Consider the following 17,542-nt stretch of genomic DNA (forward strand, 5'->3'; position numbering starts at 1 on the left):
AACATCCTACGTTGACCTGGTGTCATTGTGGGAAAATGTGTCATAGGAAACATAGTGTCATGCAGATATTTGCTTTATTAAGGGGGTCGACCTTGGTTCAGCAAGATAACTCTTTAAATTAGTTAAGCGTTTGTAAAAGTCAAGGTTATCAATGTTTTTTAAGCATTTACCTGAAACAGATTAAAAATAATCTATGTTACCTAGAAGCTTAGAATATGTTTTTGAAAATGGTTGACACAAACGTACTGATGATTTTAAGAGTTATTTCCCTTAACCTAGGTCTACCTCCTTAAGTAAATTTTATTCTAGGAACTCATTGGAAGATCTTGTATCAAGCCAAATGTTTTATTTGTTTGCTTTTCTTGTCTTTGTTTTGTTCTTCTTTTCTTTTTTAAGAGTTGCTAGCTATAGAAATCAGAAAGACCTATAAATGAAAGTAATTTTAATGTTCCTTGCCAAAAAAATTACAAGGATCCAATTGGTCGATTATTTTTTTTGAGTAAAAAGACGAAAAATATCGTCTTGACTGAGTCGAGTCCTATATATCACGATACATACTGTATACGAGTAGTTTATCATTTGTAATATGTCAATAATTAACTTTGTCAATTCATTTGTGTCAATTAACAACAAATGAGATGTAGGTGAAAAGTAGATGCACACAAACAATGATAAGATCGAAGCTTAAATCAAGTTTGTTTAAAACAGACAATGTCATATTTTATTTTTTTTTGGCTGTATTGCTAACAGGAGTTTAATTAAATTTCTTCACAAGACATGTATTTTATCATATAACTCTTCTGAAAATGATATATATCTGTTTAATTATACCAAAAATCAATAGAGAAGGTTTAGTAAAACATTTTCGTAATTCCATTATTCTTTTGCTTTCAAGACCTTAGAAATAACAGCAACATTTATTAAGGATCTGGATGGGGTGTCCTCCATTTTTATTTTAATCTTGATTTTAGTAGAACATTTTTCTCTGTTCTTTATATATTTGCCCATTATTTTCCACTCTGTATAACATTTGCCTGTTTTTATCATGTTGACCACTATTATTTGTTTGTTTGTTTGCCCTTTATTCTGCATGTTTTGCCCCTTATTTCCTTCTCTGTGAACCCCAGCCTGACCCTCTTTAATACACACGTCATATTTACTACCAGCTATAGGTACAACAGATGCAAGAGGTAACATGGAACAAAATCTGCTATTCATAATTGCAAAGCCTGGATGGGGGTCCTTTATTTCTTCATTTTTATTTTTTTAGACCATTTTTCTCTATTCTTTATACTGTACTTATACATTCTGTCATTGTGTTATTGTTCTATGATAATTTTTGTATTTTTGTCTTTCATTTTTGCTAATGTGCTTTGTTTATATGCCCTTTTGTGTTTCTTTGATACAAATGATGTGGCTCTGTATTTATACATTCCATCATTATATAATTATCATGACTATGTTATTGTGATGTTGTAAATTTTTGTTTTCTTGTCTTTTATTTTTGCTTATGTGCTTTATCTATATGCCTTTTTTTGTGCTTCTTCATTTAACACATATTTCTCTGTTTTTATAGTGATCAGGATTATAACACAATGTTGACCTCTGTACCCCTATTTTTGACTTTTTTACCTATTATGATTGTTTGTTTAAAAATTTTGATCTCACACCATTGTCAATATAATGGAATTTGATGTGACTGTCATACAAGTGAGAGCTTTAGCTAGCTATAAAACCAGGTCTACATAAGAAAATGCCTGTACCAAGTCAGGAATATGACAGTTGTTATCCTTTTGTTTGATCTTTTGATTTTGCCATTTGATAAGGGACTCTACGTTTTGAAATTTCCTTTTTGAGTTCAGTATTTTTGTGATTTTACTATTTATATCAGGTGTATAGTTATATACAAATACTTACGACTGAAACATTCAGGCTAGCAAAATTGGGAAACTTTGTCTGCACACACTGATTTGGAGCCTTACAATCTGTCCCCATCTGATCAAATTGTCCACATTTATTAAAGTCAGTATAGTACTTCAAATTTACTAATCCTTGTGCCCAGGCTGAAGATCCAATCAACCAGAACAGGGTCAGGACAACAGAAATTATAAAGTCCTATAAAAAAATAAACAGAAATTATTGTTATACTTTTTAGAAAAGTTTAAGGAAACATTAAATTTTACAGGTTTAATTTTCATGGTTTGGTCTCTGACTTTGGATTTATTTTTGTGGTTTCCTGTTTGTGAAAGTGTTAATCAATGACATAATGTTGGTTTAAATATAGTTTAGGGTTTTAATTTAGTGGATATAATCTATCCAAAAAATAACAGGAAATCTTTTTTTTTCCTTGAAGAAAGTCTGCTAGTCCTCACCTGATGCTCACTAGTATTTCTATTACAAAATACCAAAATTGATTCTTTACAAAATTTTGGTAGCTAAAACCCTTCTGACCACCATTTTTCAACAATTCCGAATCTCAATGAAAATTCTGCTTTTATAGTAGATTAAAAATATACAGTACACACAAAATGATTAATAGATTAATTGCATTTAGCTTTACATTCAGTGGCAACTATTGCATGTTTAATTCTAGACAATACATGAAAATGGTTCAGTTAAAAAGCTGTTGTGACAGTCTTTGTTGATTGAAGCTCTAACTGTGATTGGTGACATGGTGGTATAGTATTAATAAGAGATATTTCAGAGCAATTCAGAATCAGCTCTAACTGTGATAGATGACACAGTGGTATAGTATTAATAAGAGATATTTCAGAGCGATTCAGAATCAGCTCTAACTGTGATAGATGACACAGTGGTATAGTATTAATAAGAGATATTTCAGAGCGATTCAGAATCAGCTCTAACTGTGATTGATGACACGGTGGTAAAGTATTAATAGAGATATTTCAGAGCGATTCAGAATCAGCTCTAACTGTGATTGATGACACGGTGGTAAAGTATTAATAAGAGATATTTCAGAGCGATTCAGAATCAGCTCTAACTGTGATTGATGACACCGTGGTAAAGTATTAATAAGAGATATTTCAGAGCGATTCAGAATCAGCTCTAACTGTGATTGATGACACGGTGGTAAAGTATTAATAAGAGATATTTCAGAGCGATTCAGAATCAGATCTAACTGTGATTAATGACACGGTGGTATAGTATTAATAGAGCTATTTCAGAGTGATTTAGGATCACTGGTTATGACATCGCCTTTTAACATCAGGGTTTGTTTTTAGAGATATTATTCCTCATGTCACTATTATGACCAGAAAATTATTCTATTCTTAGCAAGGAAACAAATCTAGTAAAAAAGATCACCTAAACAAGAATGTGTCTCCAGGCAGTTCACAGATGCCCCATCCGCACTATCATTTTCTATGTTCAGTGGACCGTGAAAATGGGGGAAAATCTTTAATTTGGCATTAAAATTAGAATGATCCTGTTATAGGGAATATGTATACTAGTTTCCGGGGGGGGGGGGTGTTACTGACTATCCTTTTGGGTATACCTGTGCCGACAGCACTTGCCAAATCGTACCCTGTTCTAACCAGAAAACAATGAAAAACATACCCTGTTCTGACCAGAAAACAATGAAAAACATACCCTGTTCTAAACAGAAATATGGAAAAACATACCCTGTTCTAGACACGCTCAGAAAATGTATACCTTGTTGTAGACCGTATAAAATAGATGCTGTTCTAGACGGCCCGGGTTGTAGACTGTATCTTAAACAGTTAAATAAGCGATCCTGTACTAGACAAATACTTTTGTTTTAAAAAAGAACCTGTTCTCACCAGCAAGGCATGGAAAAGCGACCCTGTTCTAACCAGCAGGATATGAGAAAGGGAACCTGTTCTAACCAGCAGGGCATGAAAAAGGGACCCTGTTTTGCGGCACACTCATACCACTAAAAATATAGGAAGTAACCCCCCGGGACTAGTTTCAAGTTGATTGGACTTCAACTTCATCAAAAAGTACCTCGACCAAAAACTTTAACCTGAAGCTGGAAAGACGGACGGATGAACAAACGGACAACGAGCGGACAGACGGACACACAGACCAGAAAACATAATGCCCATAAATGGAGCATAAAAATGGAATATTTTCCTCAATTATACATTTGTATAGCAATTTGGCAAACATACATTTGGTGTCTGTTTCAGATGAAATATACGGCAGACAAGAATAAATTTACAGGACATGTCCAGAAAATACAAGTTTTTAAGCCAGTGCCTAGGGGTCAATATATGGTCAACAATTACTGTACTTTAACTGCAGTGACTACATTGGTGTTAGACCAAAGTACTTACCGCAGTTACTATATTGGAGTTAGACCGATAGAGTTCATCAAATAGCAGATATAATGCTAACGCTGCTAAACAATATAGGAACACAAATACTCCTACAAACACATAGAATTCAGCTGATGACTTTGCTCCTTCCAACAATGGCATTTGGCCAGGACCAGTTGGTGATTTAGTGCACAATGGCCACATAAAATATTCATTGTGCAAGCTGAAATTAGATGATTTTTTTTTTATTAAATGACTAATAATTTGTACACACAGTTTTATTGTTGTTTCAGTTAGTTTATCTAATTTTTCCTGCATGATAGCATTTCTGAAGTAAAAATGCTTGATGACACATAAAGAATGACCACAGTTTAGTTTGTAATTTTTTGTCATGTGCAATATCACAGTGATTATTATTCACTTAATATATTTATATCTAACTGTAAACACAGAGATATGTTTTACCTTTGTTATTTTGAAAGCAAATTGCAAATGTTGAAATTAAAATAGCAATACTATATATATGGTACTCTCTTTTAAATTTATACTCATGACTTGCCTTAAACCTGTTTTAGTCTGAGATACATGATTTTCTTAATACTTTTTATTGGCTTTGAACTAGGTTTCAGTAACTGTGAGTTTCCTCGGAACTGTATTTTGTGTTTTGTGTTTGGTGTATTTTTTTTTTTGTTGTTGTGAGAGGGATGTAAAATGTATTACATTTATTAATTCCCTGGTATGTCCGGTCTGTGTGTTTGTTGAATGTTCATCTGCTTTGTCAAATGTTTGTATTGGTCATATGAGTTTGGCCCTTTTCATTGAATTGATTTTAAGTTTGTTCTAAAGTTGAACTGTTTCACCACTGGCCCTGTCTCAGAATTCCTCCCCCCTATATACCTTAATTCTGAGACAAGTGCCTGTGTGGTGAGGGTAGGGTTTGGTGTCATTACACATGTTTAACCCCACCACATTTTAGATTTGTTATTTCTGTGTCTTTTATAGATTTGTTATTTCTGTGTCTTTTATAGATTTGTTATTTCTGTGTCTTTTATAGATTTGTTATTTCTGTGTCTTTGACAGATTTGTTATTTCTGTGTCTTTTATAGATTTGTTATTTCTGTGTCTTTGACAGATTTGTTATTTTTGTGTCTTTGACAGCTTTGTTATTTCTGTGTCTTTTATAGATTTGTTATTTCTGTGTCTTTTATAGATTTGTTATTTCTGTGTCTTTGACAGATTTGTTATTTCTGTGTCTTTTATAGATTTATTATTTCTGTGTCTTTGACAGATTTGTTAGTTCTGTGTCTTTGACAGATTTGTTATTTCTGTGTCTTTTATAGATTTGTTATTTTTGTATCTTTTATAGATTTGTTATTTCTGTGTCTTTGACAGATTTGTTATTTCTGTGTCTTTTATCGATTTGTTATTTCTGTGTCTTTTATAGATTTGTTATTTCTGTTTCTTTTATAGCTTACCATAAAAGTTGTTGAAGGCCATTTGCGATGATACGGGGACCTATTGTTGCTAACTTCTACACCAATCATTTGGTCTCTGGTGGAGAGTTGTCTCATTGGCAATCATACTATATATTATAATTATAAATTTAACAATATTGTCAAGCCAAGGCTCTGTGTTGAATTCCATACATTGACCTATATTGATTTCTCTTTTATAAATTGTGACTTGGATGAAGAGTTGTCTCATTGGCTCTCATACCACATCTTCTTATATCTATGTCTCATTGACAAGTACTAAACATTTATTTTTTTCATGCATTTTTTTTCTTACGTAAAGTTATCTGGATTCATAACTTATACCTATAAGTCACATTATAAATCCACTTCATACTTTTAAAACAACCACATCTTTTTTTTCCAAACTTACTCATATGGATAGGCAACCTGAATACTTTCAGTTGCGGTGGTTATACTAGTATTATGTGTTCCATTTCTACAGACAGCATGAAAAGAAATTCTCTCATCCAAACTAACAGTTGTTGCAAAAGCAAATATAGATAGAATCTGAAATGAAAAGATATAATTTTTTTTTTACATCTTAAACATCTATCTGTCATGTCAGTATGGCTTCTTTGCACAATCAAAAAATCTGTTTTGATGCTATAAATTCAAAAATTATTTCAGATTTTTATCAATGCTTAAATAATACTAATGGGTGACACCATAAGAATCCTAGGAAGGCTTTTTGAAAAGAACTACGGTAATGTTTTTGATATCTGATCCATATGAATGTATGTAGATTTTCCTAAAATAACAATAATAAATTTCGCATTTTGGTCCATTTTGGTCCATTTTTTTAAAAATTGCAATAATAATTTTTTTAGTATCAAAAGGGTAAAGATTTGTCTTGAAAACCAATATGTTACACACTAGATTCAATTATGTTCAATTAACTTCAATACCTTCAGACAGATGTGTAGGTTTAATTTGAAAACAAAATACACGTACTAACCCCACCTCCATACTTCTAGTAGGAACACATACCTAGATATCCCCCTTTAATAAATTTCTTGATTGCCTCCAAAGGAAGCTATCAGTAAATAATAGCAAGGTCATCTAGTACTCTTCAGCTAGAGACAAGTTTATAATGAATTAATTATAATATAATGACCTTGTAATTTGTATGTCTACATGGTTTTAGATAGTTGCAATTTTTTTCCTTCCTAATTTTTCTCTCCATGTCTGATTTTTTCCTTCTTCAAACATACAATTTTTTTGTACTTCATTTTTCCCCTGTGTATAGCATGTGTTCTTAATTAATTAATATATACTTCTTGCATGTGTAACCTTTATTTTGAGAGGGTTCTTTTATTTTTTTTCTTCTCAAAATGTAGATTCCATGCTAAAATGCATTATTCGTTAATCATTGATAAGTTTAAGGTAAAAAACAAATCCTTCTTTGTTGAAAACAGATAGAATTTTTCCAATAAATCAATTTCTAATGAATAGAAACCCTTCCTACATCTATTTTCAACTGACAGAAGAAATTCAAACACTTTAAAAATCTTTTAAAAATTGTCATCAATAGAAACCATAGATTTTCTTCGTTCATTATCTAAACAAGTAGAAGATCTTATACGTGATTTTCATCTCTCAAAAAAATCATTAATAGTAGTAAAGCTTCAAAAGAAAAATGACTTTTACACAAGTATCTCATCTGAGTTTGAATCAAGTGGTTAAACCCCCTATCAGTGCTTAATGATTATAGAATTGTCGTATGCTTCAAGTTGAGAACAATCAAAGAGTATTGGTGATCTTGATTCCAAATCAAAAGAGTATCCATGATCTTGATTCCAATACAACACACTGTCATACTTAGCTGACTAGTTAGAAATGTGAACTGTCAAGGGATTATTAGAAACCTTTAGCAATATGATCACAGGCCATCAAAATTATTTTTAAAGGAAAAATCTTTAATTTTCCCATCAAGGGATTATGAGAATGACAAGCATAAACTTTTCACTTATTCATTATATTAAAGAATAAAAGGATGCTTAAAAATTGTTTTAAGGAGTATGTGAAAATGTGGATATAGGAACTGGTTCGAGAAAATGTGTTAACGGAACAAAAAACATAGAATCACTATTTATAAGTACTTTTAAAAATATTTCTCAGTTTATATTCACGACACTTATTCTAATTTAAAATTAAACCTCAATTTGAAAGTTATTAGGCCATTGTAAAAAAGAATCCAAAATAAGCCTGCAAAAGACATGCTTCAATAGAAGAAATATTATGTTTTTTACCAATTGAACTTTTCAAAAGTTTTGTTCAAATTTTTTTAGGGATGTATAATGGCCATGAAAAAGCATACATTTTTAAACCTCTGACAAAAGTTTCATGACAGGCGCTACTTTGTAAAACAGGAACTGCTGACGAATTCACCAATGATTATTTGTTGAGGTTCATCAGATAATGCTGCTTATCTTAAGATTTCTGTGTCCATTATTTTTTCTTATGGCAGTCAGTCTGCAGTTATGTCTATTTGCATTTCAACTTTTAGTTTTTGAGATTCCCAAGTATGTTTTACCCACTATTTCACATAACAGGGTGTTAGACCTTAATTTTAGTCAATTGCTTAAAGCTGAATTACAGTTCACCACAGATTCAAAGTACTAACGAGTGCATGCACTGCTTGCATGATAAAATACCATTCAAATATAAAATCATTAATTACAATGTATGTTTGCTGTTAGGTCAATAGTTTTAATTCAAACCTGAGTCAATAAAGATAATAGAAGGGTATATAATTTAGAATACAATGTTATAATCTTTTTTTTTTTAATTCAAAGTATAAGATTTGGCTTATACCAAGTAAATAAATGTGCATGCATTTTGCTTTTATATAAAAAAAAATACAAATGCTGAAATTCTTCAAATTAAAGTACTACTATTCATAACCCTGTTTGTTTGTGGAGTTTGTGTTGCTAAGACTTAAGTGTTTTATGTTTTGTTTTGTGAACTGCTGTTTGTTGTTGATCGTATTTCATTTTCTGCCATGGCATTGTCAATTTGTTTTCAACTAAGTATAAGTTTGAATATTCCTTAAGTATCTAATGCCTTTCTTTTACAATATTGTATTTTCAAAAATAAGTTTTATAAATTTTGTACATGTATCAGAAGTATCTGCATAGAATCATGCAGGGAATTTATGAATAAAGCACTAGAGACTCACCATTGGCTAGATTTAAGTCATTTATAATAGGGTGTTAAGACTAAATCAAAAGTGGCCGAAGCAATTCATCCTGTTGTCAAGAATAAAAAACAGAAAAGGTCAATATTGTTACAAATTGTAAATGTTTTAGCATTCAAACACAAATCTGGAAAACTACAAATTAACAATTTGTCAAATCTGGAAAACTACAAATGCAAGAGACAATGTTTAATGAAAGGAATCTCCTATATGAATTATCAATTTATGATAAAATTTTTTTATAAATTTTATTTACGAATACTTTTTAACTAATCTGATTTTCTGTATGTTTATATATTTACTGAATTCCTGTCACATAATGTTGTTATTTTAGCTGTATTTTTAGCATTGCTATATAAGTGGGAGGTTTTGCTAGCCATAAAATAAAAACTAAGTGCAACCCATTTTTTTCTCTTAAAATGTCCTGTATCAAGTCAGGTAATTGGTAGTTTATATTTGTTATCAAATATTCAGTTTCAATGAATGTTGAGGATGTTTTTTCAGAAGTTCAGTGTTTTGTTTTTCTGTAAAATAATTTTAACAAAGGATAATGCATTTAATAATTTAGGAAAGTATAAATCCTTAATTCCTTGATGTTTTATTGTTTTTCATGTTATTAAACTTAACTAATTTTAAATTTACATAAAATAATTTCAATTGGTGATTTTCTCTACAAACATGATTTTTCCTCATCTCGTATAAAATGAATCCACATTTCTTTTACTGCAAAAATATTTTTTTAAATGCTAATGGCTGCATGCACCTTACAATGGAAGTATACACCTCCCTTTTTCCATAATTTTGATACATCAAATATGAAAAGTTTATTTTTTTATTTTCATGTTTCAAGCATGTCAAGTGCAGGTTCAAAAATAAATACAAGATAAAGAGATCAACTTTAAAATCTATTTTTTCCAGTTTACCCAACAGGATAATTTTCTGGGCTTTTTTTAAAGATAAAAGTATAGCACTAAAACCACTAAAAATACAACTATGTAAAAATATGTTTCAATATAACGGGCTCAGATATATAATCTTATTTTCAAAATTGAAAAAAAAAACAGAAAAAATTACAAAACTTAAGCATGACTGTTGACACATTCTCAAAATGAATGCATAATTAGTATTTTAATTTAAACACAATCAATATTCAAACTGTGTCTTACCAGATTTACAACTTTTAGAAAAATAATAGTAACAATCATTTTACATCCATCGTCAACTGATAATGTGAACAATTTATTATCCTCCTTCACAAATAGACAAAGCTCGACTAATAACTCGCATATCTGATTCTCAATACTTCCATTAAACAATGACTGTATTGGAATTATCCAACGACGACAACAGAACTGTGAAGGTATTTAGATAATTAAGACTGTTACCCTGTTTTCATAATACTTTATGTGTGTTCATTATTATTCGTAGGGTACGGTACCAATTTTCATTGGTTTCATTAGAATACAGAATCACAAAATTTAAACGTTAAACAAAGTATTTATTTTCTTTAGGCCTTGTCAAATACAAACTTTAGGAAAACCATAAAATCAAATTTCAACGATAAAAGGACTTTTCCCCATTCCACAACAATTGGTATCCAGGCATATAAAAATTCAGCAATTCCTATAAAGTATCTCTTTGCAGCTGAGGTGAGCCTACATAACCTTTTTAAGGCCGTTTTTTTTCTATTTTCAAAGGAGTACTCAGGGGCATTAACATGATTAAGGCCTGGATTTGGCCCAAAAAAATTAAATGTTTGATATCTATTTCAAATTGGCACATAATGTTTAGAAATGCATAGGTTCAAGAAATATAAAAGAAAACATGAAGATTTTTTCCTGATGACGTCACTATTACATCATAAAATGTATTATTTTCAAAAAAACGATGAAAAATACAGATTTTATGCATTTTTCCATCTTTACTTCTGTTATGGAAATATTGTGCACAGGCAAGAAACAACAAAATAATTGTGGGGGCCCACTGGCTGCCTAAAAGGGGGCCCGATCTCATCACGCTTCAGTGATTCCCTATATAAGCAACCAATTTTTTTTCTCAAAAGGGGGGGGGGGGGCCTCAGAGGCTCCCCCCCCCTAAATCCGCCTCTGGAATTGCAAAAGAAATCTAAAGGTTATCAAAAGAGTCCTGTCCATAAGAAATAAATTGTTAAAGAAGATCATCATTTTGACCAGTATTACCATATGACATTAATATTTCTAAATAGCTGTTCAAAGTTATTTTCGTAGTACATTATCTATTAAGGAGATTAATTTCCCGATAAAACCATTTGGTTTGTTTTTAACAGAATTCTGGTGACATAGTCTGCATGACACCTCTTGGTCTGGTGACTTGAACAGAACATATCGATTCTGTAAAAACAACCCATAATTGGACCTTGATTTTATGACCTTATTTATCTTCTCTAATAATTTTAAATCTGTCCATTAATTTTCTATACATTACATTTACACACACATCCTATTAATTTGTTATCAGGGTGACAATTTAATCATCATTACTGTCCCCAGTAATGGCAATACCATTAAGTAATAGATTTTTAATTCAGTACAAATATACTGAGTAAAAAAGTTTAGCAACAAAAAAAATAATTTCGATAATGAGAAGACACTGGAGGCAGATTTGACATGTCCTATGGAAAGACCAGAAGGATATCACATAGACTACATGCACACTCTCTACTGGACCCAAGAAGGTAAAAGAAAGAGGAAGACTTAAAATGACACAGAGGAGAACTGTAGAGGCAGTGGCTAGTTAGCATCAACAGACATAGGGCACACTACAGAAAACTATGTCAAAGAAACAACACCTTGACCAAAGACAAGAAAACAACCGAAAGCCACCAATGGGTCTTCAACACAGCCAGAAAAACTTGCACCATGGGAGGCATATTTCAGCTGGCACCTTAACAAAAATGTGTACCAGTTCATTTAAAATGGATGTCATACTAACTTTACTAGTCAAAAACTTTGTATTTTAAAATTTGAAATTTTGGGTATTTTCATTTCAAAGTTTTTCAATTCATTTAATATATGTTGCTGAACTATTTCACTCAGTATTTATAAATACATCTTGTAAAAAGATTTCATCACTCTATGATCAATCATTAAGGGTGGTGAGGAAAGAACAGATCTTTAACTTAGAAACGGATGATAGCAAGCTTAAGCGAAAAATTGTATTCTACAAAAAAAAAAAAAAACAGTGAAAAGAAAATTGCCAATTAAATTTATAATTGGAATAATAATGCCAGATCTTTTTTCTAGGACAACTTTTCTAAAAAAAAACCACAACAATACAATTATGACCATACAGATACTGATTGTGACCATTCTGAAAAAGAAGTTACCATCAATAGTCAATAAGACAACAGTGCAATTAAACAATGAAGGCCAGAAAGATTTATTGAGTTAATAATAATGAATTATCAAATTAGACACACCAGTATAATCAGAAAGGTTTTACTAATGGTATCCAGTCAGGGAGACCTGTCAAACAGTACTTATTTTCGGAAAATTATTATCGCTTCGACAATATTGATGTTGTCACAGTAAATGCACCATTATATGTGCTTTGATGAATGTCATTAATTTCTGTCCCCAAATTCATAAATTTACCATCCTTTTGACAAAATTTCTCTTCAGTAATGTGCATTAAATCATCAATGAAGTCTTCAGGCTAATCATACGTATAATCTACTGAGATAGGTTTTTTTGCCAAGTTGACAATGTACTATAGGAGAATTTTAAAGTAAGGAATATATTTTTTAAGGGGTGAATGCTCGCCATGTAAAATTTAAACAGAGCAATAACAGGGGCGATGACTCCAAAGAAGATTGGTAAATCTTTTTCAGTTTTCAGGTTATACAGGATATTTTTTTGCAATTTACACTTTTAACCTAAGCTCCTCTACCTTTATAAATAAATGGAAAGAAAATGCTAAAAAAGTTGAAAATCATTATTTCAGGGGCAATAAATCCAAAACAGATGAACAGATATTCCAAAATGTATAGGGTATATAGAATTTGTTGTAATGACCATTTCTACCCTAATCATTTTTCTCTAATTGCTACAGTTTTAGGACAAAGCTTTTGTAGTTTGACCCTATGTTCTATTTTGAGATAGGCAGCTTCATATATATGTATGTATGTTGAACAACAATCAAACTCAATAATTTTTATCTATAGACATTAAGCTTTGGTTTGCAGCTATTTAGGAGTTTCAGAAGAGAAGGTTTTTAAAGAATTGCAATGTTTATGTTTATGCAAACTGATGACAATTAACAATAAAAGCAACTTTTTCCTCATAATGGTTCGACACACAGACTGTTAAACAAAATACTACCTCCTATCATAAAAGGGACAAATATATAAAAAAAAAATTGTATTAACTAAGTTTTATTTTCTTTCTGTTCCATATAAAAAAAAATTATATCAGATTAATAATTTCATGTAGCAATCTATGCATAACATCAATAATAAATTTGATATAAAATGTAAAACTTGTAATAAATGTGTTGAACAGAAACTTGATAAAATGTTTCCTTCAAGTACTATATAACAATAATTTTGTCTGTTTATCAGAATTCTAAGAAAGCGTACTTAAAACAAGGAAATTAGTTCCTGGTTAGCAATCGAATCAGAAAAATTGGGAGGAAATTAAATTTGTCTGATAAATACACTAATCAAAATGAGACATTTTATAATGATGACAGTAATCCAAGCTTGTTACTGTCTGATTGGAGGCAAAATAGACAAATACAGTGAAAACTGTATTCACAAAACCCCCTGAGAGACGTTGGATTTTGTTCACACTATAGACATGGGTCTAGTTTATATTTCTCTAGAATTTTACTTTCAGTGTTCTCATAGATTGCATTGCAGACAGGTTTCTGGCTTACTAAGATTCAGTTGAGACAGGTTTCACTGTACTGCAAATTGCAATGCAAAGTGTATCATTTTTTTTAATTTGAGGTTTCATATGACTTTAATATACAATACACCATAACAAAAACTCTCTTATTATATAAATGATCAAATTCAATGTTATCAAGAGCTATTTAAATCTTTTCAGATAAAATACGAATTGCTTAGATGAAATCTACAGCAAAGTCACCTGAACCAAAGTGCATCAATTAAGCTATATTCATTGATATTTCAGATAACACATTTTTTTAACAGTTCTTTTAATAGAATTCAATTTAATTGATTTAGTTAAACACAGGTATAGTTTTGGGTTTGTCTCTGCAAGTAATATTTCACCATCATTATATTAACATGATTACATGCTTTTACAAAGAATGCTCCAAAATCCCAATCGATATCCATAAAGGAATTATTTCATATCATGAATTTGAATAATAAAACTGTAAAAGTCTAGCAATTTTCCTTAAATTTAAAGAAATGGCACCTTATTCCTCCAGTAATGAAATAGAACAAAAATGTATTTTCTGCAGTCTTCAGGGAATATTTTGATAAACCAATAACATTATTCAGCATTAACTCCTAATAGAAGGAAACCATTTTGTATTTAAATTACCCATCTGTGTTGAAATTCTCTGTAAATCAATTTTGAATTTCATTAAAAATTTGTAAATTTCATTTTGCCTTTATTTCAGTGATGCAAGATTCAATTATTTATAAATTTCCTTTTCCAAAGGTTTTTCAAGAAATAGTTTAATACTTTTATTATTAAGGAAATAAATCTTTCCCAAGAATAAGTTGTGGTCTACCTGGCCATTTATAAAATAAAATTAAGCAATTTGAAGTGTCCGACAACAGCTATTGATCTATCATAACGTGATACTTCAGTTCATAGAATGGAAACAAATTTTTTTTCCTTGATACTATCATTAATGGATTTAATCGGCTGTACACAAAAAAATAAACTCCTAGAAATGAAAATACATGTACCAATACTGAACTAGATCATGTATATAACACACTGACACTGCATGTGATGTAGGATTCATTCAATATCAACAGTTTCATATGAGTTTATTCTACTGTAATAATGAATTGTTTTTTAGCAGGTTACTAGATTGTACTACGGAAATATTGAATGCATTGCTATTATACATAACCACCCTTACGTTTTATTACTATTAAAATAAAATAAAATTAATATATGCAATATGCATCATTTATTTATAATTGTTACGTATCAAAGTATCGTTTGATAAAAACTGTCTGTAAACAGTTTAACAGAAGTCTTCACAAAAAATTGTACATGCCAAAACACCATTAACCTCGATTTTTTTAGAGGGAAAATCTAACTGCTGTATGAAAACTGCTTAATTAAGCTGATATTCAAACTTTCTTTTCTTTTTACATTGCATCCTCAGACTAAATGCTCCCAACTTAGTTGTTTTTACTCTTGTACATTTCATATAATAAGTGTTATATTCCAATCAATATTTCTATGGTAGGCAATATCATCCTAATTGGTGACGGAAATCTTTCAAGTTACAAAATTACATTTTCAATGCTTCAAAGTAATTAGTTTAAATGACATTTTTTCAGGAAACCGATCAAAACAATCATGAGTGACAATCTTGGAAGACAAATTTGAATAAAAGAATCCTCCAAGCTTTTCGAATTCTAAAATTATCACAGGAAAACATGATGTCTAATTGTATTATATAAAACTATTTCTAGATTGGCAGTGACGTAAAAAGGTTACACTGTACTAAAAAATATGAAGATATTTAAGTGCAGGTATTTAGAAATACCCTGGGGTTGAAAAATAAATCTTCAAGGGTCTTTAACCATTTTAATGGTATGAGGAGCATACAAAATACATTGATATAAAAAGAAGATGAGAAATGAGGTATGATTACCAATGAGACAACTTTCCATCAGAGACCAAATTATTTAGAAGTTAATGTCAGCTTATATATTTAAGTCAACTGATTGAGATTAATAGAATCGGGGGACAAGATCTGAAAAAAGATTACTATTTTATCACAGTAACATATACCTATGAGCCCATCCAACACAAAAGAAAAGTTACATCATGTCATATCATAATGTTTTTTTGTTTATTCTTTGTGAATTTATAGGTTTTTAGTAGATCTTTGATACTGTCTTACATGTAGTTCAATTCATTCGATATCTTTACGACTATGAGCAATTTAGTGTTTTGCGTAAAGCATGTATAGATTGATAGAGAACCTGAGTGAGTGAATGACTTTCGGCAGGAAACCAGCTTGACATTTTGTATGTATACACACTTACTACATGTGTACCAGTACTATTGTTTTCTGTTGACTTTGATAAAAGACTATATATGTTGACCTCAAAATCTCTTCTGACTATGTGTGTGATATAATTTTTAATTTCACCTATCAATCATTAAATAATTTTCAAACCTTTCACTAAAGGTGACAACAGAAGAATAACCTAATAATGTTTATCTTGTTCTGTGTCAATATTGAAAATTAAGGTGGTACCTAACACCTTGACTTAAAATTTATTTGACTCGTTTAATTTCCATAAAATTTTGACAACATTTGTATTTTGACCATTTGACAAAAAATACTAAATTTCCAAAAATTTGAACCAGACACATTATCAGAAAGATATATAGCAGTTTGGCAAACACTCCTTTTGATCATTGAGAAGCTTAATATTTTCTGATCTATATATAACATAATTAAAACGTTCAGCTGATTTTACAGAGTTATCTCCCTGTAGTGTTATGTACCACCAAGCTTAAGTAAGATTTTACTTTCCATCTGAAAACTCAGTACTTTAATTAACTGAATGATGTCCTATTATATTACTAACTTCTTTGTCATTTGGTCTATGGCGGAGAGTTGTCTCATTGGCAATCATACTATACCTTCTTATTTTTATATTAACGATGTCCCATTTTATGATTTATGTCACGCTTATTTCCAGGATTTCAATCAGTCTAGAGGCCTGAATAAGGGTAAAACATTTCTGTAATTAAGGTAAAATTGTTTTCATTATTCTTTTCTTATGAATCGAAAATTACATCAACTTTCTTAATCTAATCGAACAATTCTGTTATATCAATCCAATAGTATTAACTTTTTTTATTCAAAATTGAACAAAACATTTGCAATCCATAAAAAACTGTTCTGATTGAACCCCTTAATAGATTTGTCCGTAAATCTGACAACAACGCGTTAATGAAAACAGAGAAAATTCTAATTGAAAAGGTCGTCCTGTAATTCTGTAGAAACGTGAAATGAAATCCTGTCCTCTAATTCCGTTATGATCTACAGAATACTGATTTCCCAGGAAAAACGCCTTGATTAATTTTTCCCTTTACGATTGTGTCCATTTATGAAATACCAATTATTCATCTAATGATAAAGTTACGCTGGTACAAATAAATAAATGGGTAATATTTATTACGATCCTTATTTGTTAAAAAGTTAACCAAGCTTGACAGCAGCTAAATATAGGATGATTAAAGACATAAAATAAGGGAAAATAAAACTTTGTAGTGATGGAGATGGCATTCTACTATAAATATTCATCTTTCCTGTCA

General features: G+C 30.5%; 1 protein-coding gene across 3 annotated transcripts in view; it reads right to left on the reverse strand.

Annotated features, from left to right (window-relative positions):
* The window catches only part of LOC139486506 (synaptophysin-like), a 29,280-nt gene that overhangs the window by 4,576 nt on the left and 7,162 nt on the right, over nucleotides 1-17,542 (reverse strand). For all 3 annotated transcript variants that reach the window (XM_071271413.1, XM_071271421.1, XM_071271428.1), the window contains exons 3-5: nucleotides 6,183-6,319; nucleotides 4,317-4,521; nucleotides 1,918-2,115 (exon numbers count right to left, since the gene is read on the reverse strand). In XM_071271413.1, coding sequence (XP_071127514.1) covers nucleotides 1,918-2,115; nucleotides 4,317-4,521; nucleotides 6,183-6,319 — 540 coding nt within the window. The remainder of the gene's footprint in view (nucleotides 1-1,917; nucleotides 2,116-4,316; nucleotides 4,522-6,182; nucleotides 6,320-17,542) is intronic.

Source organism: Mytilus edulis, chromosome 1 (assembly GCF_963676685.1).
Source record: "Mytilus edulis chromosome 1, xbMytEdul2.2, whole genome shotgun sequence".
NCBI lineage: Eukaryota > Metazoa > Mollusca > Bivalvia > Mytilida > Mytilidae > Mytilus > Mytilus edulis.